The 27,530-nt window shown below is 34.9% G+C and overlaps 1 protein-coding gene across 1 annotated transcript; it reads left to right on the top strand.

Moving 5' to 3' along the window:
- Positions 1-469: 469 nt before the first annotated feature.
- On the top strand, positions 470-11,441 carry LOC123561029 (loricrin-like). The gene is made up of 4 exons (XM_053516780.1): positions 470-535; positions 1,178-1,385; positions 1,474-1,709; positions 11,286-11,441. The coding sequence occupies exons 1-4, from the start codon at positions 470-472 to the stop codon at positions 11,439-11,441; spliced, it is 666 nt and encodes a 221-aa protein (XP_053372755.1).
- Positions 11,442-27,530: the final 16,089 nt, after the last annotated feature.

The following is a 27,530-nucleotide window of genomic DNA, read 5'->3' as shown; positions in this document are numbered from 1 at the left end:
TACATGGGAAATTTCGATAACTCACTTCAGTCTACAATGAGGTAAGGGGTCTATATTTCTCAATATTTTTCTCCCGGCGGCCCATATCTCCACAACACACTAGTGCATGAAACTACAAATTATACTTTTGTTAAACTCATGCCAGGAAGGGGGTCGGAATCCACCCACCCCTGGACCCCACATGTGATTGGGACTTTTATAGATAATCCCGACATTGCATTTCGGCTCACAATTCACAGCCTAGGCCTACATGGCGGAGGGATGTCTCCCGAAAACCGTTAAGTGCTATACTATAGCGATGTTTTATACTCAGTGATATTCCTAGAAAATGTATACACAATGGATCACCGTTATTTGAGTTTCAATGTAAGCCGAATGATCGCATGCTGTCTCATAGGAAAATAACAGGCAGTAAAATGAATTTAGTAGTGCATTTCATTACTATGACGTCACTGTTTTTAACGGCACGATGATCAGAAGCATGAAAAAGGAATTTCAAAGGCAAGTAGTGATTGAGGTTGTGATGGAGGGAGTGGTACACTGGCACCAGATCAGAAAGAAAATGCCTCTGTACATGTTATACCCTACCCCTAGGTATTGTATAAGAACCATGGTCATGAACCGGAAAATATACTAACCCGTTTCAATGGTAAATTTCTCAACTTAAACGCTAAGTTCGGTGAATGGGTACCTAATATATTTAACAAGCGATAATTTATCTTCCATCGTGCACCAGTCACCTTGTCTCAATATTCCATATTGCTGAGATTATCAACATATTTTATGCTTTCGCCAACGTTACAGAAAAACTTGCTTGACCTTCCCTAATGAACATCCGGTCTAGAGGTCACGGCAGTGTGCACATGTTTGGCGAAATGCGTGTTTTAAGTATGAAATGCGCGATTGAAACGGGTTAGTAAATTTTCCCCTTCATGACCATGGTTCTTATAGAATACCTAGGGGTAAGGTATAACATGTACAGAGGCATTTTCTTTCTGTTCTGGTGCAAGTGGAGTAGTAGTGGTGGTTGCAGTGGTAGTAGTGGTGGTGGTAGTGGTAGTAGTGGTGGTGGAAGTGGTAGTGGTGGTGGTAGTTGTAGATGTTGTGGTGGTAGTGGTAGTGGTGGTGGTAGTGGTAGTAGTGGTGGTAGTTGTAGTTGTGGTGGTAGTATTAGTAGTGGTGGTGGTGGAAGTGGAGTGGTAGCGGTAGTGTCGGTGGTGGTAATAGTAGTGGTAGTAGTGTTGGTGGATGTGATAATGGTGGTAGTAGTGATGGTAGTAGTATAAGTGGTTGTGGTGTTGAAAGTGGTGGTAGTGGTGGTGATAGAAGTAGTGGCGGTGGTGGAAGTGGTAGCAGTGGTGGTGGCAGTGGTAGTAGTGGTGGTGGTAGTGGTAGTAGTGGTGGTGGTAGTAGTAAGTAGTTGCAGTAGCAGTAGTAGTAGTAGTAGAAGCTGTAGTACCGGTGGTGGTGGAGGTGGTAGTAGTGGTGGTGAATGTAGTGGTAGTAATTGTAGTGGTGATGGTAGTGGTAGTAGTGGTGGTGATAGTGGTTGTGGTGGTAATAGTGGTGGTGGTAGTAGTGGTGGTGGTGGATGTAGTGGTAGTAATGGTAGTGGTGGTGGTAGTGGTAGTAGTAGTAGTGGTGGTAGTAGCAGAAGTAGTGGTGGTGGCAGTGGTGGTAGTTCGAACTACTTTTTTGGTGGCCATTTCGTACAACAATCGATTATCGTTTTTCGATCTTTTTCCGATCAAGGCAATTTCTTAACAATCAAGTGTCGATTATTACATGATTTTTTCACGATTTCTTTACGAACCCTTGCCAACCGGCTGCTACTCCATTTTTTTACATATCAAAAATGTTGGATAAAAAGTCCGAGCATTGCCGACCAAAGTAGACCTATGAAGATCATCCCGACCTCTTTCCAATCGAGCTCGATAAGTTGCCGACCATTTCCCGATTTCTTGTCAATGTTAACTCGACCACCAACCGACAGCCGCACGAACGCAGTTGATAACGTTTCGAACTCCTCGGTTGGTAATTGATCAAACATTTATACAAATTAAAGACATAAGACTGATCATCCCGAGTGGGATCGTGCAGTTCCCGAACAATGGTTTGGGAACGATAGGGTCGGTCTTGTCGGCCTTGTGTATCTAGCATTAGCAGAATATATGTGTCAATAGAATTTGATTATTTTAAAAATATTTTTTTCCATACTGTTGAACATGTGATTTTCGTTTTTTTCCCATTTCTGCATGTGAGATTTTCGTTTTTGGTGTGCCTATGAAAGCGTAAGTCCAACGAATAGATCACATTTGATGTATCATATACGTTTCATGCGTGTGCTACTTACGATTGAATATTCCGTCGAATTTTTCACTCGTGTTTTATATTCGCTCTTTGGCATATATATACTTCTCAACAGGGCTTCGCTCCATAATGGATGTTCTCTATGAAAACTAGATTAAACAAGGCAATTCATTGATGCAATCATCAAAGACGCCGCCAAGTGTTGTGTCTGAAGTACATCTACTGCAATATGAGAAATTACCTAATCATTACTATAATAATTATACTGACTGGTTACAAATCATCAACATTAGCAAAACAATACATGTTATAAACTGTTAGAAACAGTCAAGAATAAACGAGAAGTATTGCCGTCATGCAATACAAATCCTCTACCTGCAATGGCCTTGACATTGCGAGTTGGTGATCCCTTTACATACAAAATTAAATCAATTATTTCACCAACTAAGGTCAGCACCCGTAGAAAGTTCTTATATGCAGGTGCATGTGTATGAAGTTTCATATAAATGCAGTTTGTTTGCAAATGAGGAAATGCTGAACGTTAATTATTTCAGAGTTAAGGTTCATTATTATCATAATGTAATGAGTGTTTTCTATTCACTGATAAAGTTTCACGTGATCTGGTAATGTCATTTCCTACAATACCATTGGATATTTGGAAAACATTGGTCTTTCGGAAAACTTTACTTAGAGTAACCCCCTTTATCAATAAATCGGATCAACATTTTGACGAATGTTTAAATCAAAAAATATTTTCTACTCTACAAATAAGGAGAGGAATGACAAATAACATTGTTTTATATCACATAATAATTTACATTTCATACATTTTTTATGTTTTCTTTATGCCATTTTTTGTTCATTACGAAAATCTGTTGTGCAATATCGTGGGTCCTTTAACACACTATTCATTGTGTTCTGTTTATCGTTTCGAAAGTATTAATTACCATCTTTTCATGGTCCAAAATAAAAGTGTATCCCATATACTCGACGCCGCCTCCTGGCGGCGTCGAAAGATAGTTAAGGATGTACGAGCGAATTTTTTCTAACGTTAAGAATTTTTTCATACCCTGTGAGCTTGAAGAACATTAGTTTCTAAGACAAACAAGAGCAGAAAAAACATAGGTCATCGAACTCGTTTTAATTGTATAGGGTATTTTCTTCACCCACTGTTTACGCATTTCTGAAATTTTGTAAAATTAAAAAAATGTTGGTACTTTATAAAACATATAATATCCTACTTAATCTTATAGGGATTTCAGGTCTTACAGGTTAATATGAATATATGGTGATGTCAGTATTATATAAGCATAACTGTCACTAACAAATCTCTTAGTTTTACATGTTGACATAATTACCCCACCCACATTTTATTTTCAATGGAAAACACGTATTTAGATCTACAAAAAAAAGATTTTCAAAATATTTTGCAGCATTAATGACACACAAAAATGCTTCAAAATGGAAAGAAAAAAGTTGAGGTCACCGTGCATCTAAGAGATTTATTAAGAAAAAACTGTTAAAAAGTGGTCGATTTTGATATTTTTTGTTCTTTTTGTTTTAATTTATATTTTCTAGATAACATAAAGTGCTATTTCAAAACTTTTATTTTATTTATAGCTTAACATTATATGTATCAGTCAGAAAAATATCAAAACCAAACCTGATCTACTTTGATAGATATTTGAAAGTACCTACCCCTACCCTATTGTAAATCTTACGTTAATTTTAGGCAAATGCCAGCCAAAAATAAGGGTGAAAATATTTTTTCCGCAAAAAGCACAATATACTTGGTTAAATGGTACATTATTAGCCATATTTTAATTATTTAGCATTAATTTTTGGCAAAACTTTTGTTAGAAAGCAAAATTCGAAGAAACATTTTTCAAAATGGCGGATATCCTGAAAAAAAGCTCATACATCCTTAAGTACACAAACGAGTGTATGACAGGTGTTGGAAAGAAGGAAAACTTGCAAAAACTGCTTGGTTTTAAGAAGGATAGGGATAGGTTTAAACGCCTATTAATTCTAGAGGTGATCCTAAAGGTATAAATTAAAGGTGTCATTTCAAAGCACATATTACTGCAATATAACAGAAGAAGCATAAGTGCGCACTTTCTTATCTGACTTGATTCAAACGGTAATGCTTGAGTATTAAGGACGTGCTTCAAAATTTCGAAATACCCACTCCCGTGCACAACAAGAAAAATTGAAGGTAATGTAAATGTACTGAACAATCCTTGACCTTAAAACTGGCGATGATTTTTTACCCGTGCAGTAAATCCGTATCAATAATCTCATTTTGAGAAATGTAATATCATTGCGCTGGAATTATCAAAGTAAAACATGTTTCATCTGAAATGTTAAATAACTGCTTTATACTACTGCGTGGCCCCTTTGAACAGTATGTATATCAAATATAACACAAAACATTTTCAAATGTTTACTTCCTATTCTTATGTATAAAATAGAACCAATTTTAAAATTATATTAGCATTAACATTTAGAAATGATATGTAAAAAAAGCTAACGATGTCAGGGAAACTGGTTCAAATTATCTCCCGCAGGAGTTGTAGATAATTTTGGTATTTTTGTTCAAGTGTATTAATGTTAATATTTTAATTATTGAATGTAATTTTTAAAGAAATCGATTAGTCCATGTATGTAGCTATAAATAGTAGATGCGAACGAAACAGTGTGTGTTTCTGTAGTAAAACGACTTTAAGTGACTTTCGAAATGCCCGCTCTTGTACCACCTTAGAGAATATTGAAGGTAAAATGGATTAGGCGTACTTTAAAACTAACCATGTAAATGTATTGAACACTGGCACCCCTTTACTTTAAAACAGGTAATGATTTTTGGCCCATACAAGAAGTTCGTATTGATAATGTCATCATGAAAGAAAGTAATATAATTGCGCTGAAATTATTATCGCACAAAAACATGTTTCATTTGAAATATTACGTACAGTAACTGCTTCCGATACTTTTGGACATGTTGGCATGGCCGTCATCGAATTAATTTAGCATGATCAGGATGAATCACTCTTGTCTTATTGCAAGCTCATGTATTAGGAAATCTAGTTTAAAATACATGATATTTCTTCTCTGTTGTTTTCATATTTAGCAAAATGATCAAATCTAGTTTAAAATACATGATATTTCTTCTCTGTTGTTTTCATATTTAGCAAAATGATCATGAACATATTCAAGATTACGTTTTTATTTTGAACAATAATAGGCTGTCAGGTCCAATGATAGGTTCTGGAGTTACGGCCCCTGATTGACCCCTATAAGATTTGTTAATGTTTATCTTGTGAACACGATAGAAGTGGCATTTTATATTTGATTTTTAACCACAAAATTTAAGTCACAACAAGATCTCAGTTCCTTTCGAAAACCGGCTAGATTCCATCAAGGGTTCTGGAGTTACTGCCCCTGAAAGTGGTAAAATGTTCTAGTTTGGCCCTTTCAGCCATATAGAGGTTGATTTGATACAAACTTGCATACTTAGAATGATTATCTTGATGATTTCTAGGCCTTGATCGAAACTGGATCATGTCGGGTCAATAACTAGGTCATAAGGTCAAATCATAGGAAAAGTTTCTTGAAAACCTAGAGGCCACATGTATGACCCTATCTTCACGAAACTTGGTCAGAATGTTTATCTTGATGATTTAAATGCTAAATTTGAAACTGGATCATATGGGGTCAAAAACTAGGCCACCCGGTCAAATCAAAGGAAAAGCTTGTTAACACTCCTGAGACCACATTTATGACCCAGTCTTCATGAAACTTTGTCAGAATGTTTATCTCGATGATTCCTAGGCTAAGTTCGAAACTGGGTCATATGTTCAAAAACTTGGTGACCTGGTCAAATCAAAGAAAAAACTTGTTAACTCTCTTGTTCATTTGATGTGCATAAAACCTGGTCAGAATGTTTGTGTGCATGAAATATTCCATGAATTTTTATCTGGGTCATGTAAGGTCAAAAACTAGGTCACCGGGTCAAATAAAAGAATAGGCTTGTTTACCCTCAAGGGGCTACGTTTTTTGGTCCAATCTTAATGAAAATTGGCCAGAATATTTGTCTCCACGGAATCACTAGGTAAAACAAGATTACACTGTTATTGTGTGTTACTCAGGTGAGCGACTTAGGGCCATCTTGGCCCTCTTGTTACTTTTATCTTTAGGAGTGCAAAGGATATCAGCTGTTGACTTCTGTAGCAGCGGATATACACGAGAACATCGTTCAGCAAGATCAGCCTAATTTCGCAAAATAGTTGTATGTACAGATTTCCTTAAAATGCAAGATTTACTTTTTACTTCTATCTTCAGGTGTGCAAAGGATATCAGAAGTTGGATTCTGACACAGTGAAGAGACATGAGAACATCGTTCAGCAAGATCAGTTATTGATTATCGCCATAATGCTAGTTTTGCTTCTTACTTCTATCTTTAGGTGCGCAAAGGCACCAGATGTTGGCTTTTGACACAGACGATATATATGAGAACATCGTCCAGCAAGACCAGAATGTTTTCATAAAGTAGAGGTATGTATAATTAACACACACTTTTTTATTTTATCCATGTATGTTATAAATTTCAACAACAGTTTTTGCACATCTATGGTATGTATATGTGCTGTAAGGCGTTAGTTCTGTATACGTGCAGTACTAGTTTCAAGAAACGATCGGTTGTTTATTTAAAATTCTGTTCAATCTATAGTTAAACAGCCATTCCAAACCGACATTTTAGTCGGCCTTGTTAAAAAAAGAAAGAAAAAAAAATAATTGTCTTCATGAGAAATGTGAGATTATAAGAAAGTTAAACATTTTTTTGTTGAAATAGCAACTATTTTTGCAGTAAATGGTATAATGTATTTATTTGGAGTAGTCAGTAACAAAAAATGAATGTGAGGCTTGGCTTCGGTGAATGAAAGAAAGAAGGCAAACGTGTTAGACTTGACGGGCACCTTCCAAAATGGCGAATTTTCCAGATGCACGGAACACTACAAAAAGGTATTAAGTCTCAATTTAGATAAATTTAGAGCACCTTGCATTTTAGAGTGAACTTCCAGAACACTGTAACAGACGAGTAAAGTCTTGCTGCTCCATTATGAAGTGTGCAAAAATAACTGGAAAATATTGCACTTGAAACAAATTTTATGATTAACGATTTTAGTTTTTTAGTAGCTGAGCAGAAAAACATTTGGAAATGAGGCTACGTTTTTAGTGAATGAAGTACAGAGAAGCAGACGTGTTACACTCGGTAGACACTATCCAAATGACGTATTTTATGGGACCATTATACTTTTAAATAAAGGTAATTTTATTTTTCGATAATGTTTTCTTTTAGTAAAGTGAAGTCATTTCTACAATTTACGGCAAAAAGTAAAACTTTTCTCAACCTCAATTTAGACAAATTCAAGGAATGTTAAACCATAAGTAGATAACGTACATCTGCTACTTTATGACGTATAAAGAAACTATAAGTTAGAAACATTTTTCTTTTTCAGGAATAATTGCAAACGAAATGGTTTTTAGGAGAATGTGTTTTTTTTTCTAATAGTTAGTTGCAGAATATGAAAGCGAAGCTTGGCTTTGGTGAATGAAGAAAATAAGGCACACGTGTTAGACTTGGCGGAAACATTCCAAAATAGCGAATCTTCCAGACGCTTGGAACACTTAAAGGTATGAAGCTTCTATTCAGATAAATAAAGAGCACCTAGCATTTTATGGAAATCTTTATTTCTATCTTTAATAACAGTTACTTTTTCTTGGTTTTTGAAAAGCACTTTAGTCGAAACGATGGAACGCTCAAACATATTTTTCTTAGTGGCATTTACGATTAAAGTCTTGATGTTCCATTTTGATATGCGCAAAAATAAGTAGAAAGTATTACACAAACAATTTTATGGAAAACTATAGTTTTGTTGTATCTGAGCAGGAGAACATTTTTCTTTGGAATGTTTAGTTACAGAAGTTGAACATGAAAGCGAGGCTAGACATCAGACTTGGTACGCTTCGAATTCGCAGACACCATCTAAAATGGCGCAGGTTCCACAGATCTTAATTACTTCTAAATAAAGATAATTTTATTTTTTATATATATTCTTCATTTAGACAAATGAAGATAATCCTGCAGTTTAGGGGAAACTTTTTCAACCTTAATGACCGAGAAGCAGTCCGGTCGAACTAAGAGAATGTGTAAACCATATTCAAACGCATCTTTAGAAGTGACATTTTGAGAATGAGGTATGTCTGCTACATTGTGACGTATGAGGAAATTGTGAATTAGAAATATGTTTAAGGATTTACAACGGTTGTCCCATGACAACTGAAATTGTTTTATGCAGAAGATTTTTTTTCTGATAATTCGTTACAGATTATGGAAGTGAGGCTTCACATTACTGAATGAAACACAGAAGGCAATCGTCATCGACACAACTTCCAATGTAGTGACTCTTCCATTCTTCGTAGATACCATCCAGAACTGCACACTTTCAAGAGACCTTAGTGACTTTTAAATATAGGTAATTTTATTGTTCGATAAATTCTTAATTTAGACAGTTGAAAACGGTCCTACAATTCTGAAAAAAATCAAGTCTTTTATAGCCTTAATTACTGTTTGAGAAGGCGGTTAGCGGAACTCGGGAAAAGTATGACCATATTTAAACGTATCTAGTGGCATTTTTAAAATAAAATATGTCTGTTTGAGTAAATTATGAATTAGAAACATGTTTTCATTAATAACACCTGTAGTATCGTGGTAACTGATTTGTTGTATATAGGAAAGATTTGGGCTTTTATTTCTAAAATTTAGTTAGAGATTATGGCAATGAGGCTTGGTTTTACTGAATGAAACACAGAAAGCACACGTGATTGATTTAGCAGACACAAATTGGCGCACTTTTCCAGACACTTGGAACTCTTTTTAAATAAAGGTATTTTTATCATTTGTTTATTTCTTATATTCAATTTATTTCCTAATATAAATGAATAAAGATGGTTTAACAGTATATAGGAACTTCTTTAATAAGTTTTATTCAGTCATAAATGACAGCAGTGAACCAGTAGATTTGGTATGGTCCGAGAGCTCACGGACTTTTATTGCAACAATTGAGGCCAAAAGAAGTTTATACATTTTTGAAAACAATATTTCATATCCTGCATGAAAACCCATTTCTTAAGTGTCAAAGCCGTGCCTATCTATATTTTGTTCACTTATGTTTGTGATAGGGAAGGTAAAACCCACTTGTAAAAATATTAGGGGTTAGGGTAAAGTTTATGTCTACCAGTTTTTTCACTGATTAATTACAGTAACTATTTGATTGTCAGTAAATGTATATATGTCTAACAATGACAGCAATAAGAAATTCATCAAAAAGGACTGAAGGGCAAACTGGATATTCAAGGTCAAAGGTCAGATTTATGTAAAAATCACAAAAATTGGCATATTTGAAATTCATTTTTATTCTTGAAAAATAGTTTGTTATCATAAGTCACTCATCTTTATTTATGTAATGTGTGTATATCAGCCAAAATCAGAAATGCAAATTTTATTGCAAAAAGTCAAGGTCAACCCTGATAATTGAAGGTCAAAGTTCATTTTAATGCAAAAATGTGAAAATTATTACCTTAACTTTTTCTATTCTGTTTAGTATGTTTTCACATTATTAGTCACTGAAGTTAATTCGTTTTGATGTTTGTATGTCAGGCAAAGACAGCAGCGCAAATGTAACCCTAAAAATGCCAAGAGTAAAGCTAATATCAAGGGTCAAAGGTCAAATTTGTGTGAAAAATCGCATGAATAGCTTCCTGTTTGAAAAATAACAGATATGTTTTAATCATTATAAGTAATTGCTCGTGATTTATTTAAATGTATATATGTCTCACAATGTCAGTAATAAAGATATCGTCTAAAATCAGACAAGTTCAAATGTAATATTAAGGGTCAAAGGTCATTTTCAATAAAGAATGAAAAAAAATAGCTCTTTAACTTTTCTCTTTGTTAACAATATCTTGTCGATATTAGTCAATGGTATCAGTTTATTTTAATGTATGAATGTTAGGCCATGTCTGGTTTGCACATATAATTTCAAAACATTCAAGTTCAATCATAATATGAAAGGTCAAAGGTCAAAAAGTGAGTAAAATGTTGCAATAATATCACCTATTTGTAATATATTTTTATTGTTTAAAAGTATTAATCTTGTCATTTCAGTAACTGATCGTTGTTCATTTTACTGTATATATGTCAGACAATGTCATGGAAGAGAAAACATGTCAAGGTCAAACCTGGTATTAAAGATCAGGGGTCATTTTTGTGTAAAAGATCAAAATGTAGCATACTTACTCATTACTTTGTTAAAAAATAGCTTGTTGTTATTATTCACTTTAACAATTTGTTTTAATGTATACATGTCAACCAAGGTCAGCAATGTAGACTTTATCCTAATAAGTCAAAGCCAGCCCTTTTTATCCGAGGTCAAATGTCAAATTTGTGTGAAAATTCGCAAAAAAAACAGCATTTTGCAATGATTTTTCTTTATTGTTTTAGGGTATTTTTGTCAACACTAGTAACTAATCATTATTCATTTTCAAGTATATATAACAGATGATATCATTCTTCCTTGATTATGAAAAATTAGTCAAGGTCAAACCTGACAGTAAAGGTCAAAGGAGAGGGTCTTCAAGAAACTCGCCATTATGAAAAAAAGGTTTTAACAAGTTGGGGAGCAAATGAATAGATCCTACGTTAAGTCTACACAGGCACCGTACGGCCCATAGCATAGTACGAATCCACCTCATGAGTAACTTCTTCCATAACCAGTACAGATAAACTGGACAAGGTTCAAAATTCAGGTCTGAGGATAATTCTCAAAGCAATGAAAACAACTCCAATAGAAAAAATGGAAAAGACAGCCAACCTTGAGCCATTAGAGATAAGACGAGAGTACAAAACCCTTGTGCAGGCAAAGAAAGCAAAGAGACTACCATCATGCCCACTCCACTCAAAACTCCAGAGCAGAACTAAGAACATACTGAAACGACAGAGTCTCAACGATATCGTCAAAAAACTGCAGAAAGGAAAGGCAGCAGCACTAGACACAGAGGCTTGTACCCGATGAATGGGTTCCTAGACAATGCGCTCCAAAGATCAGACTGGAGGTACCAGGAGTAGAAGAAAAGGGAAAACATCATCAGGCCCACCAACAATCTTTTACGCTAGAAATGATCGATGACCGCTATCCAGCACACTCTTGGATCCAAGTATATACCGATGAAACAGTGGAAAAAGCAGTCCATAATGCTGCAAGTGGTGCCTACATCAAATTTCCAGAACAAAAATATAGATAGGCATTGCTTTGCAGCTAGATGCGGCAAAGAATTTCACCGCTTCTGCATGTCGCTGACATCTCCCCACAGCTTGGTCTCATTTTGGATGTCTATGGGCTAAACAGCCTGGCGTACTTCTTCCAGATAGAAACCGCTCTGCAGGATGTGAAATGGTATTTGTTCCTTTGATTCGCACTGGCATTTTGGTGTCTTTGCATCACCCCGCTTCTTCATATGTTTTCTCAGGCCACAGTGTCAAGTGCGCTGACGGAGGATAGTTGTTTGGCTGTGCCTGATTAGCTTGTGCAGACTGCCATGATTTGGCAGGTTACCTCCATCATTTATGTTCTTCCACTCTTACGAAAATCTGTTTTTCTGCAGAATCTGAGATTCTCTGTATGAAGTTGGAGGTTTGGAACTGTATTTCCTTGGTTGCTTCCTTTGCAAGTTTGTCCGCAGCTTCATCTCCGGCTATGCCTACATTTCCAGCTGCTGTCTCGTTAAGATGTCTGATGGACCTGCTGAGAGTCTGAAGAGCTTGGAGTCTGTCAGGAAAACAATATTTTGTCCATCTTCTCCTCGCTCATACAGTTGGGGTGTGGCCGAAGTGGGGGCTTGCGTCTCGGCTCTAAAGTCTGAGAATCTCTTGCCGACTGGATGAGAGAGTGAGAGAAAATATGATGTATGCACCACTTCCAGCTTTCTGAACTGCTTTTTCCGCTGATCCATCGGTATATGCTTGGATCCAAGAGTGTGCTGGATAGTGGTCATTGATCATTTCTAGCGTAAAAGATTGTTGGTGGGCCTGATGTTTTTCTCCCTTTTCTTCTACTCCTGGTACCTCCAATCTGATCTTTGGAGCACATTGTCTAGGAACCCATTCATCGGGCACAAGCGGCTCTGCCTCTCTGTCCAGTGCTTCTGTTTTTCATTTCTGCAGTTCTTTGACGATATCGTTGAGATTCTGTCGTTTCAGTATGTTTTTTCAGTTCTGCTCTCGAGCTTTGAAAGGAGTGGGTGTGAAGGAAGTCTCTTTGCCTTCTATGCCTGCACAAGAGCTTTGTACTCTCGTCTTGTCTCTAATGGCTCAAAGTTGGATGTCTTTTACAATTCTTTTATTGGAGTTGTTTTCATTGCTCCGAGAATTATCTTCAGGCCTGAATTTTGAACCTCGTCCAGTTTATCTGTACTGGTTTTGGAAGCAGGTACCCATGAGGTGTATGCGTACTCTGCTATGGGCCGAACGGTGCCTGTGTAGACTTGCCGTAGGATTTTTTCATTTGCTCTCCATCTTGTTCAAGCCATTTTTTCATAATGGCAAGTTTCTTGAAGACCCTCTCCTTTGACCTTTAATGTCAGGTTTGACAATGACTGATTTTTCATAATTAAAGAAGAATGATATCACCTGTTATATATACTTGAAAATGAATAATGATCAGTTACTAGTGTTGACAAAAATACCCTAAAACAATAAAGAAAAATCATTGCAAAAATGCTATTTTTGCGAATTTTCACACAAATTTGACCTTTGACCTTGGATGAAAAGGGCTGGCTTTGACTTATAAGGATAAAACCTACATTGCTGACCTTGTTTGGCATGTATACATTAAAATAAATTTCTAACAGTGAATAATAACAACAAGCTATTTTTTAACAAAGTAATGAGTAAGTATGCTACATTTTGATCTTTTACACAAAAAATGACCCCTGCCCTTAATACCAAGTTTGACCTTGACTTATTGTCTCCTCTATGACATCGTCTGACATATATACTGTAAAATGAACAACGAGCAGTTACTGAAATGACAAAACAAATACTTTTAAACAATAAAAATATATACAAATAGGTGATATTATTGCAACATTTTACTCACTTTTTGACCTTTGACCTTTCATATTATGATTGAACTTGAATGTTTTGAAATTATATGTTCATACCAGACATGGCCTAACATTTATACATAAAAAGAACTGATATCATTGACTGATATCGACAAGATATTGTTAAAAAGAGAAAAGTTAAAGAGCTATTTTTTCATTCTTTTACTTGAAAGTGACCTTTGACCTTTAATATTACATTTGAACTTGTCTGATTTTAGACGATATCTGTATTACTGATATTGTGAGACATATATACATTTAAATAAATCACGAGCAATTACTTATAATGATTAATACATATCTGTTGTTTTTCAAACAGGAAGCTATTCATGCGATTTTTCACACAAATTTGACCCTTGACCCTTGATATTAGCTTTACTCTTGGCATTTTTAGGGTTACATTTGCACTGCTGACTTTGCCTGACATACAGACATTTAAACGAATTAACTTCACTGACTAACAAAGTGAAAACTTATTAAACAGATTAGAAAAAGTTAAGGTAATAATTTTCACATTTTTGCATTAAAATGAACTTTGACCTTCAATTATCAGGGTTGACCTTGACTTTTTGCAATAAAATTTGCATTTCTAATTTTGGCTGATATACACACATTACATAAATAAAGATGAGTGACTTATGATTACAAACTATTTATTAAGAATAAAAATGAATTTCAAATATGCCAATTTTTGTGATTTTTACATAAATCTGACCTTTGACCTTGAATATCCAGTTTGCTCTTCAGTCCTTTTTGATGAATTTCTTATTGTTGTCATTGTTGGACATATATACATTTACTGACAATCAAATAGTTACTGTAATTAATCAGTGAAAAAACTAGTAGGCGAAAACTTTACCCTACCCCCTAATATTTTTACAAGTGAGTTTTACCTCCCCTATCACAAACATAAGTGAACAAAATATAGATAGGCACGGCTTTGACACTTAAGAAATGGGTTTTCATACAGGATATGAAATATTGTTTTCAAAAATGTATAAACTTCTTTTGGCCTCAATTGTTGCAATAAAAGTCCGTGAGCTCTCGGACCAGTAGTTTAGTGCGCGCGTGCAGTGTTTCAAATACAGCAGACGTACTCATTTATGAAATGACATAGTAACTACATTTGCATTCAGACTTATTATTTTGGCATATTCAGAAGAGAAAAAACTGACTGCTTCGTTTTAAACTTACTTTCCACTTTTAACGTTATTTTCCATTTTTACGCTTTTTACCATATTTTGACGTTATCTGCTACAAATTCATGACAAGAAAATATATGTGTAAACATTTTTTTTTCTGGAAAAGCAACTTGATTTCTTTCCACAGTTACTGATATTACCCAGTAAGGGGAATGGTTTACAGACTATGAAAGTGAGGCTAGGCGTCGGTGACTGAAATGCAGGGGGTAGACGTATCGGACATGACACTTCTTCAAACAAGGTCGTCCTCCGCACAGACATGAAAGGTAATAATATCATTCTACTTACTGGTATGACGTTAACTTTGAAACATTTTCCTAACTTGATGACTGCCTCCTTGCTTTTGAAAAAGTAATATTAATCTGTATAAGGTATCGTTTTCAGCCATATCTATCCAACTAGGGTGAAGTTTTGCAAGTTGTTTTAATAAGCTATTAGATCATCACTGAAATACCAGCTTACAAACCAAAACTACCGAAAATTGCTAGGTCGACAGCATACTAAAAGCTCACATACACAAACAAGAGACATAATTGTGTAGAACAAAACATGTGACTAGCATGTCAAATCACATTTATTATATACATAAGCTTCAATTCATTCCTATTAGAAGTTACTGTAGGAGTAAACAAAACAAACACACAAACAAAATTCATTCTCATTAGAAGTTAATGTAGAAGTTAACAAACAAACATACGAACGAACGGACGAATTAAAGAACGAAAAAACACACATAGGGTCGTGGGTGTTTTAAGCTTAGTCAATAAAAGATATGTACAGGTTATATCTCTTAGCTTATTAATAATGCACACTATTTATTGAAGGAACTTCAAGTGCATACTTCTCAGAAACCCGTGCTACTCTCTCCGGGTTCGCGAATCTCCGAAAAGTTCAATAACATCATGCATGGTTCCTAACATCAGGAGCCGGTCAATAGTTTGTGCTTAATGAGCGGTCAATATTCAACATATGTTCTGGGCTAATATAATAAGTCAAAAAAAATGAAAAAAAAAAAAAAAAAAGAACTACGAAAATTAATCTTATTCTGTCATGTTATAAAACACTTATCGTAGCTGGCTGGCAAATAGTCAAAACTGCTGGTCATCGGTCATTCCGACCTCGTGCAAGAATTTTGACTATAGACCAGCAATATTTCAATAAGTGAGTGATGAGATCACAGGGTAAGGAAGAATTTTTACCTATTTTATACTATTTCTATTTCATGATAAAGAGGAATAGTTTCGTCCGGTGCCTGTGTATATACGATTTGGTAAAGCTAATTAAAAGTTTGTCTGCCAAGATCTTAAACCCCGAATGGCCGGTTTATGGAAGGTTTGTGATTCTGCTGAAGTGCCTAAAGTAATGCCCTGCCCGGAAAGCACATTTCGTCTAATTTTAACGTGGAAGCTGACAAATTGCCATTTTACCTAAACTGGGGGAGTGCCATGGAGAACCTAGCAAACTACAACATAAATTTAAATAAGAATTTTGCGACTTAGTGAACCGTCACTCGAGCATTTTAGCAAGTACATGTCCCATGAAATTGAGATTTTGCTCACCTTTGTGAATTAATCAACATGCCATTCATGCACATGTAGCTTGGGGCTATGTTCGTTCACAATTTGGTTCATTTAGCGCGAGGCTTTCTCTGGACTACATGTATAATGTTAGTGTTAGCGTGACAATACTGGACAAGTAGCAAAAAGGTTTGCACTGTTTTTCATCTTCTTTGTTTATTTTTTTTCATTAATTCTTTTTGTCATTTGATTGGTATTTATTATTCGTCTCTCTTTATGTCTATAATGTACATAAATTTTGTCATTCAATTTTAGCGCTTATTTTTTTTTCTCAAATATTTAGACAGGCTAGCCAACAACGCTAAATAAAAAGATAGGCAAGCAGATTCATTAACAAAACTTTCATTTGCAGCTCCAAGTAACAGTCAAGGCTGTATGGTGCATGATACTGGACCTCCAATAATATTAGTCGAAAGTCGTCACTCCATGCTCAGCAGCTCTCCGGTGTGGACGTTTTTAATACAGTAGACAGACCATAGAACATCTAAAGGTAAACAATTGTTGTCTAATTCATAGAGATCATCAGTCAGTCGGTTGCGATTTAGAAAATCGAACATTTTTCTTCTTTAAGTAACCTTTTATCTGATTGTCTTCTTATCTACATATTTGAATAATTTGCTTTTGAATCAGCTTTATGAAACGTTTTATGTTGATTAATTATTCAAAATCCTTACTTTAAAATATCAATTTGATTTGAGAAGTTCATTTCAATGAAATATATGTGGAGGGGACTTTCAGAAGCAGTAACAACTTAAATGCTTATATTTTCCGTTATGAATATAAAATACATTGTTTTTTGTTAGATCCTATTTCTGACAAATGTTTGTCAATGGGTTGAAAACTGATGGGCATGGTAGAAAGTTTTATTGAATCTATTGTTTTTGATAACCTCCCTTTATGGCTCTAACTGTAAAACTGTAAAAGTTCATGTGCAGTATTAAAATGAGCGTTTCTCTTACCACGTAATTATGCATAATTTCTATCTGGACAATTGTAGCATAAAATTCAAAGCCTTATGAAAATTTAAATGGACAGTGACAGATATTGTACACCTGTACAACGTTTCTCATTTTCAGTATCTCTGAAAGGCAAGATCATAGTGAAGATTGGTAATGTCGACGCCGACATATGGCGTGTCTTGGCTCACATGAGACCATTGTAAACAGATCTATAATGTTTGCCTTTGTTCCAAGAGAATAAATAAAGAAGGAAACAAGATCGTCTGTCTTAAAGGTAAACTATGTTTATAAATGAAATCGGATGAGATTTAGAAATCAAAGTTTACCCTTTTAAGTAACATACCACCTGATTGGTACCTGTTAGTCTGCTAAGCTATACATTCATAGATCATCTATGTGTTAGCCAAATGAAAAAAAAAAAAGGATGACAAAAATCCGGTCACAGTGTCATGTATGATATTGTGACCGGATTTTTTGTCATCATTTTTTTTTTCATTTAAATTTTGACTAACATATAAAAAGTATATTTGTGTAAAAAAAAAAGGATTTTTATATTAAACAAAAAATACACTGGACCCGTGCCTGTGACTAAGATACTGTCTGACGGTGGCGACAACGTTAAAAAATTCATCAAACCATTCATTATTTTGCCGATTTATTTATTAATTATTTGATCCATGGAAATTAAAGGCATCAATCATTTAATCTGCCGTAATGACAACAAAACAAAAAGATTATTTTAACCCGAAAATTGGTTGCTAATTGATTGCAAATTGCATCTTCTCGCGTGTCAAGATGTTTATTACACATTGTTATATGTGAAGAGAACGCAGACTGGGTAGTACTATCCCGAAATAAGTTAATTTTACAAGGTAAAATTATCGGAACCAGTCAACTGTTTTTTTAACATAATTTCTCGGAGGTTACGATTTAGAACGTCTGAAACAAAATGGCGGTCCAAATTACGAAGATTTTTTCATTTTCGCCACTCGCGATTTTTCTTCGCCACTTTCATCGCAGATTCGCCAAATGGCTCGAGTGGCGAACGACAGCGTGGGCCCTGCGGATGCGGTGAAAATTTCCAAAAGGAGTATAACCACGTGTTAGTAATATACTATGATATTTGTATAATGTTGACTTTTGACCCTTCTTTATAGAGAGTAATATTTTGATAAACATAAAAATTCTTACGCCGAAATACGAATTTGTTTTGAGAATTTCATTTCGATCAAATGGTTGTGGGAAATTTTATGAAGCAATAACTTAAACAGACAACAGAAGATATTTCAAACCTGCACACCGTTTTCCTATTTTCAGATATACTGAGAGACAAGATCATTGTGAAGAATGATGAGGATGATGACTACAAAATTGAAGATGATGATGATCTTGATGATGATGGCCCATGGCTTGTCAAGGCTAACGTTCGACCAATATACACACATTTACGATAAGACGATTGAACAAGAATATCTAAAAGGTAAGCTTTGTTTATTTATAAAAGAGCAGTTCTTAGTAAAATCGGATGATTCAGGTCTAGTGAATTTTCATTGAGTTATTGCCCTTTGATTTTTTAACAGTAGTAAACTATAGTAAAGTTCATGTCTGGAGTATTTTCCAGGAACCACAGGTTGGAATTTAGCCTACTTCAAAGGAAGCTTCCCTTACAAAACGGAACAGAACAGAACAGAACATATAGTTTATTGTGACTTGTACAAAGCACATCGTCGGCGATACATACATAGCATATTTACAACTACAAACCATCACATGATCAATGACTCGTTTATGTATTTGACAAGTTATATGTTAGCCACAGTAAACAAAAGGAAAAAAAAACACACACAAAAAAGCACACAAAAAACAACAAAGCAAAACAACAAAACAAACAAGTGAGGATCTACAGTTAAAACTAATTTGTAATAGTATTTAGAATAGACTTTCTCTTACACATAATAATAAAGCGAAATTCATCTACTAAGTCTACAGAGTGACAGCATTGACATTATCTTACATTTCTAGCTATTCTATTTCTGAATTCTAAGCGAGTGTTCAGCTATTCTTTGTCGAGCGATATAAAACTGCAACAAGCTTGGTAGAATATCCAAAGGTACTGCGTAATCAAAAGTATGTTTACTGTTTTCAGACTGAAACCGCTTTGCGGTTCAACCTATTATAACTGTATTCTGGGGGATGCAAGAATATCAGTATAATGGCAATTTTCTCTGAAACATTAATCCGCCGTTCTATTGCAGCACTACTTTTATTGATTCGACCGCAGTTCCTGGCCAGGTTTAACAAATCGTTTCAATGCACATGATAAAAGAAAATATTTTAAATTACATATCTTTGAAAGCTTAGATGGCAAGCTTTCTAATGGTGTATATTTAGAAAATAGAAAAAGAAGCTATAACACACTGGCAGTTTCTATGGAGTTTTAGCGTAAAGTAACGTTTACATCTTCAAAATGTTAAAGGGGCATACCATTATAAATATGCTATAACTGAGTGCAATTTGATATCTTCAGAAACCATGTGTAAATGAATCATTGAATCAAAATCATACATAACATCAAACATACATTAAATCAATGCTCAATAAACTTTAGAAAATGATAAATAATTCACCAAGCCTAGATATTAACTCTTTAATGAACCAGAAAATCATACTCTTAAGTTTATCAACAAATAGTTTTAATATACACAAACAAAAATCCTACCATTCTGGTTTCTTACATTAAATCAACATTCATGCAACACAATTATCATGTATTGTAGTTTTTTCTTATAAGCTTTGGAAAGCCTAAAAGATGCATATTCAGTTTGCTTTAGTTTTTTTTTAAAAATATACATCTAAATTTGTTTTCCTACGAAGAGTACTCAGTGCCTAGAATATTATTCCAATGGACGAAAATGAAAGTACACTTTAACTGATCGAGAATAGAGTACTCAATACGTTTCTTTTCTTTATGTGAATAATGACTAGTTCAGATTTCATTATAAAACATGATTTCTGTAATTAATCAACAGTAAAAAGAATCTACTAAATCTTACTCATAAACAAAAATACAAAATGCACTTTGAAGTTTTCTGAATAGCGAAATGCATATGTATAAAACTAAACTATAGAAGTACAAATCTTACACATGAACAAAAATACTAAGTAGTTGTCTGAATAGCTGGATAGATATAAAACAAACAATTCCCATACGCATGTGCTTACAATAAGATAGGATCTCTGTTAAAATAAAAAGCAGCATTAAGATAGGATCTCTGTTAAAACAAAAGTTACCAATCCAGATTTTACCAATGTGAAATAGTACAAAATTTGACCTACCTATAAAAAGAATAAAAAATCTTGTCAGCTCCCAATATCATTTATTTTTAGCTCATCTGATTTTTTGAAAAAAAAATGATGAGTTATTGTCATCACTTGAGCGGTTGTCGGCGTCGGCTCCTAAACTATCAAAGCTATTGCTTTGAAACTTGGAATACTTGTTTACCATCATAAGCAGACCCTGTACATCAAGAAACATAACTCCATCTTGCTTTTTGCAAGAATTATTGCCCCTTTTGGACTTAGAAAATCAGTTTTCTTGGTTAAGTTTTATGTTTAGGTCAGCTTTTATCCTAAACTATCAAAGCTATTGCTTTAAAACTTGCAGCACTTGTTCACCATCATAAGACTCCATCCTGCTTTTTGCAATAATTATTGCCCCTTTTGGACTTAGAAAATCATTTTCTTGGTTGAGTATTATGTTTAAGTATACTTTTCTCATAAACTATCAAAGCTATTGCTTTAAAACTTGCAACAGTTTTTCACCATCATAAGTGGACACTGTACATCAAGAAACATAACTCTATCCTGCTTTTTGCAAGAATGATGGCCCTTTTTAGACTTAGAAAATAGGACAATAGTTCTATTATACAAAAAAAATCAGATGAGCGTCAGCACCCGCAAGGCTGTGCTCTTGTTCTACGAAGCCAGAGTTTTTGGCTTTTTCGGGGTAGCTGACGTGCTTATTAAGGATTTGAAAACGGTTGATTTCTTCGAAATTATCCAATTAAAAATCTTACTACAAATTCAACTGACCAATGAAAAATGCGTTAACAAAAATCGGTTCGTCTCGGACCCTAAAACAGAATTTGGCAAGTATTCAAATTAACTGCCATAAAACTGCCCGTAATACAGAAAAATGGTGTCTAAGTAAATCTTTGATGACAAAATCTAATCCCTATTTACTGATTAAAAGTCATGTAAATAGTGTGCTAATTGTAACACTGTGTTTGATTAAAGTCATGTAACTAGTATGCTAATTGTAAAATATGTTAGATATTTCTGTTCAAAGTTCCTTATGCGTTATCGCAGGTAATGTATTATTAAAGTGATATAGCGCTAGACATCTTCAGACAAGAGATTTCCAATTATATCTATCTTTATTTGTTTAGCTCTACCTTAACATGTTATATGTCTGGACATGTCACATTGCTTAGAGTCCCAAATACATAGAAATCAAAATTAAAAGAATTTCATAAAATATTAAAAAAAATTAACATCCGAATACTTATAGTTATCAAAATCAAAATTAATAAAGAATTTAATAGAAATATCACAAAAATTTACAGCAGAACACTATGTCTTGCCCATAATATACGGTTGCAAAAGTTTTATTCTGCTAGATGTATGACATGTCTCTTTCATTTGAATAAAAAGGACATGGATATAATACTTTTATTATTCATATTCTCCATGTGAATATGTTTGTTTTTAGCTCGACTATTCGAAGAATAGTCTAGCTATTCTACTCACCCTGGCGTCGGCGTCACACCTTGGTTAAGTTTTTGCATGCAAGTACATACAGCCATCAATGAAAGGCATATAGCTTTGAAACTTATTTCTTCTTTTTCTAGGTCAATTACCAACCTCTCTGGGTCAAGTCCCATAACTCTGACATGTATTTTGAGCAAATTATGCCCCCTTTTGGACTTTGACAATTCTGGTTAAAGTTTTACATGCAAGTTACTATCTCCAAAACTAATGCAGATATTGATTTGAAACTTCACATGTGTCTTCGGGGTTATAAAACTAGTTGATAGCAGCAAGTCCCATAACTCTGACTTTCATTTTGGCCAAATTATGCCCCCTTTTGGACTTAGAAAATTCTGGTTAAAGTTTTGCGTGCAAGTACATACAACTATTTCTAAAAGGCATATAGATTTAAAACTTATTTTTTCTTTTTCTAGATCAATTACCAACCTCACTGGATCAAGTCCCATAACTCTGACATGTTTTTTGAGCAAATTATGCCCCCTTTTAGACTTAGAAAATTTTGGTTAAAGTTTTACATGCAAGTTACTATCTCCAAAACTAATGCAGATATTGATTTGAAACTTCACATGTGTCTTCGGGGTTATAAAACTAGTTGATAGCAGCAAGTCCCATAACTCTGACTTTCATTTTGGCCAAATTATGCCCCCTTTTGGACTTAGAAAATTCTGGTTAAAGTTTTGCGTGCAAGTACATACAACTATTTCTAAAAGGCATATAGATTTAAAACTTATTTTTTCTTTTTCTAGATCAATTACCAACCTCACTGGGCCAAGTCCCATAACTCTGGCATGTATTTTGGGCAAATTATGCCCCCTTTTGGACTTTGACAATTCTGGTTAAAGTTTTACATGCAAGTTTCTATCTCCAAAACTAATGCAGATATTGAATTGAAACTTCTCATGTGCCTTCGGGGTTATAAAACTAGTTGATAGCAGCAAGTCCCATAACTGATATGCATTTTGGTCAAATTATTCCCCCTTTTGAACTTAAAACTCTTTTGATATTTAACTTTTTTGGGTAATATTTTCCTGCTTCTGGGTCAATATTTCGAATAGTCGAGCTTGGCTGTCTTACGGACAGCTCTTGTTAATGAAACGGACATTGTACTTCTTATTGGTATCATTATAGAAATTTTAGTTAAGAGGATGAAATGTTGCCTTGCCCAGCTTGTCTGTGTGTTTCGGGACACTTGATAGTTTTAGTCAGAGCAGAATTTCTAGTATATAATGTAACATTGATGCAAGTGGTTTGAATGCTATACTGTTTCGTCCCCACATCAATTTGGGTTAGAGCCTCATTTGGGGCGTTGAATTTTTCATGTATGGAAGGCATCCAGCTGGCTCACGAAAGATTGGTGGTTCTACCCAGGTGCCCGCTTGTGATGAAATAATGCAAGTAGGGGGACCTGGAGTCTTTCTCTACCATCAAAGCTGTTAAAGCTGAGTAGTTTATTGCACATAAAATGCGGGTGTTCTTTCAGCGTTTTGATTATACATATCTAGCACACTGCTAGTTTCCTTATTTACAAACCAACCTTGAATGAAACAGTCTATCACCCGTTGCCTGAAAATATATACAACGTATTTATCAACCGACATGGGATTACCCCATATATAAGCAAATCCATAATCACATAATAGTGTTTTAACATTAGTCACTAAGTTCTTTAGCCTTTGTTACAATATTCCAACGACTGTGCATATACACGGTTTAAAATAATGCTATCTCATGTATCTGTAGTTTACAATTTAAAGAAGCATGCCTTCTTTTAAATTGAAGTTTGTCTTATTATGAATATTAGAATATGAATGTTTGTTTCTAAAATATTTTAAAAGTTCCAAATCAAGGAAAAAAGATGACCGCGTCGGGAATCGAACCCCGGACCGCCGCAGCAGTAAAGACATTTTCCCGTTGTCGTAACCAATAGCGCTATAGCTGAAGTAGTGAATAATGACTTCAAAATATAGTTTTTTTAAAATCAAGACAGTTTACATGAGTGTTAAACGCTTTCCGATTTTCATATTAAAAAGTAGTAAAAACAGCAAATTTCCAAGTGTTTCCGTAACATAGTTTGTCAAGAATTAAGTTTTAAAGCCTTCTTAAGAAATATAGCATTTACTTCAAGATATCTAAAAAACGTTTTTTTTTTGTTTTTTGTTGTTGTTTTTTTTTGTTTTGTTATTTTGTCGAACGATCTGGAGGCATGCTGCTTTCAACCAGTACTTTATGATACGTTTGTATCGAGTTATATATAATGGGTGTCTGCCTAATTCTCCATAAACTCCAACATAACATGTACTACTTCTAACATTCAATAACTGTTTACAAACCTTCAAATGTATTATTTCTATTTCCTTTGACTTCGTATAACACTAAATTTCGGCTGAATGATTTAAAATCGAACCAACAAATGCATCAAACAGTTGACATAATATTTTAGGGGATACTTTAATCTTAACAAGGGGAGATGGGCATATTATCTTCATTTTTCGGTTGGAAGATTTTCACTGATTTATTGCCCTTTGCAATTGATTATTCAACATAAGTAAATTATACCGCCATCATAGTCGGGAATATTTCTAAGCAACCACTGGTTGGAATTTAGTGAAACTTAATAGGACACCTCAGGAGATGCGCATATTTTCTTCATTACCTGCAGTATATTGGAAAGCAACAAGTTGGGTGATTTCATGTGATTTTACCAATATGCGATTGGCTACATAGCATTTATGGAACGCCGTCTTTGCAAAATAGCTGACACAATATAATATGTAGAGAAATACCTATGACCTGCATTCCTTACTTATTATTTCATATAATTTATTCAGACTTCCAGCAATGATCAATATTGAGACCTAGTTTTGCATAAGGGATTTTGTTTTTGAATTGCTCTTTAATTTCCTGGATTAGGTCCTTTTTGTTTTACTCTATATATCAACACAGCCCAAGTGAAGGCATGCATCCCATTTGTGATAGATCTAGTAAAGTATTTCAGTAGTCAAGAAATGTAACCAGTTAAGCTTAATGTAATGTTATACATGAAAGGGACATATAGTGGTTTTTTAATTTGCTCAAAACAATAACTTTCAGCATAAAGAAAGACATATTTCATAGCTCTACTTGTAAATCACGTAGAATGGAATAAAAATATTTCCAACATTAAAGCGTAATGGTATAGTAAAACAGAAAAAGACAAGAACTCTATTCACCCATAAGTTAACTTTTTTTGAGTAATCACACTTACGCCCATAACAATTCTGGTCTGTATAACTTCTGGCCGCAAGTAATCTTTCGGCTTATTATCTATTAGAATGAGTTTTCAATGAGATATTGTCCTTTAAACTATATATACCAAGTAAATTCCACTTTTGTTCTTTTAATATGCAAATTTCGGAGAGAATCCATCGGTTTTACCGATATTTCTTGTTCAACAGTATTTCTGTTTTGTAACGGCGGGCAGTTAACATAACCAGTACTCCTGGATTCTGTACCAGTACAAAGCTGTTCTCCACAAGTAGCTGCCAACTTCCTAACAGGAATCAGAGGTGGAGGACAATTGATTTTAGACACAATAGAACATACGGCTCGCCCGGGGTTCGAACTCGCGACCCTGCGATCCATAAAGCTGCGCTCTCCCTGAGCTTAGCGGGCGTTGAAAAATGACATAGATATAACCCAGTGGGCATTCGACGTCGTAACGACGTTGATACGACGTCGGATACGGACGTCGATTCGACGTTGTGTTTTGGTTGAAAATGTAAGTTTTTTAGACGTCGAAACCCCGACGTCGAAACAACGTCGACATCCGACGTCGATTCAACGTCGACAGCCGACGTCGATTCAACGTCGGGTTTCCAACGTGTAAACAACCTATTTTTCAGCGTCGATATCGAAGTTTTCTAAATCAGGACTTTTATGTGAAACTTCCTTTGATTCCAATTTCTCTAGTGATAACTTTGTTGGATTTAGAAAGTATAATTGTTGACTCGTTTCTCGTTGTTTACAACCGGAAATGAATATAGCACGTGGGTTTTTGGCGCGTTAAGTAAAAAAAAGTTTGTTTTTTTTCATATTTTTACAGTTTCTGTGATTCATTTAAGTTTAATTCATGATAAAAATGAGTTTAAAAAATATCAAATTTAAAAAAGATGAAAAAAAGTACAATTGGAAACCCAACGTCGGGTGTCGATGTTGAATCGACGTCGGGTGTCGACGTTGTTCCGACGTCGGTGTCGACATTGTTTCGACGTCGGGTGTCGACGTTGTTTCGACGTCGGGGTTTCGACGTCTAAAAAACTTGCATTTTCAACCAAAACACAACGTCGAATTGACGTCCGTATCCGACGTCGTATCAACGTCGTTACGACGTCGAATGCCCACTGGGAATGTTTATTTCAGAAAAATCGTCTCCTAGCGGTGACTCATACTTTATCAAGAGAGGTAAACTAGTGGATGCAGTTCCTGGAGAAATTGCGATGCATCTTTTATCCATTTCCGATTAATTTATTAATTAACAAAATGACTAAATTTTATTGTAAAACGTTAACCAGGTCCACTTGCAACAATTACAATTTCGACCAAAATTCAACGTCGATACAACGTCGAAACCTGACGTCGTACCGATGTCGCACTTTCGACGTCGGGAAGACGTTGTATTTTGGTGGTCGACGTCGCGACCTAATAACAATTTAGAACCGCTGGGAATATGATAAAATGATTTGTAACAAGTATTAACATCATTTTACTGCATATTGGAGAAGCATACCGCATATGTAAATGTTACTTACAAAGTAAGAATGGACCTCCGTGGCCGAGTGGTTTAGGTCGCTGACTTCAAATCACTTGCTCCTTATCGATTTGGGTTCGAGCCTTGCTCGAGGCGTTGAATTCTTCATGTGAGGAAGCCTTCCAGCTGGCTTACAGAAGGTCGGTGGTTCTACCCAGGTGCCCGCTTGTGATGAAATAATGCACAGAGGGGCAACTTGGGTCTGCCTCCACTATCACAGCTGGAAAGTCGCCATATGACCCATAATTATGTCGTTCCGATGTTTAACCCTACTTAATTTCTTTATCATTTAATGAGTGTAAAAAATGAGTCACGTAACTATTTTTGTTATAAAATATAGGGCGATTTTCATGACAAACGGTGAGATGTTTTCCTTTCGCATGATGTTTGGAGGCGTCCACTTGACACGACAAATGATGGAACATAGTATCATTTCTATAATTAGGAACATTAAAAAACTTACTATGTTGTAGTTACGAATAAGTATCCTAGGAAAGTCCTTTCTTTAATTCAAATACTTGTGCTTTCTGCTTGTTTTAGGTTAAGCGCCATTTTTTCAACAGTACTGCAAGCAGTTAATTTAAATACAAATGTAATGTATCTGAACTCTCTACAATACAATATAAAAACCTGTTCCTCAAAAGTG

Source organism: Mercenaria mercenaria, chromosome 10 (assembly GCF_021730395.1).
Source record: "Mercenaria mercenaria strain notata chromosome 10, MADL_Memer_1, whole genome shotgun sequence".
In the NCBI taxonomy this organism is placed as follows: domain Eukaryota; kingdom Metazoa; phylum Mollusca; class Bivalvia; order Venerida; family Veneridae; genus Mercenaria; species Mercenaria mercenaria.
Note: the sequence above shows the minus strand (reverse complement) of the source record. Positions and strands in the feature narration are given on the sequence as shown.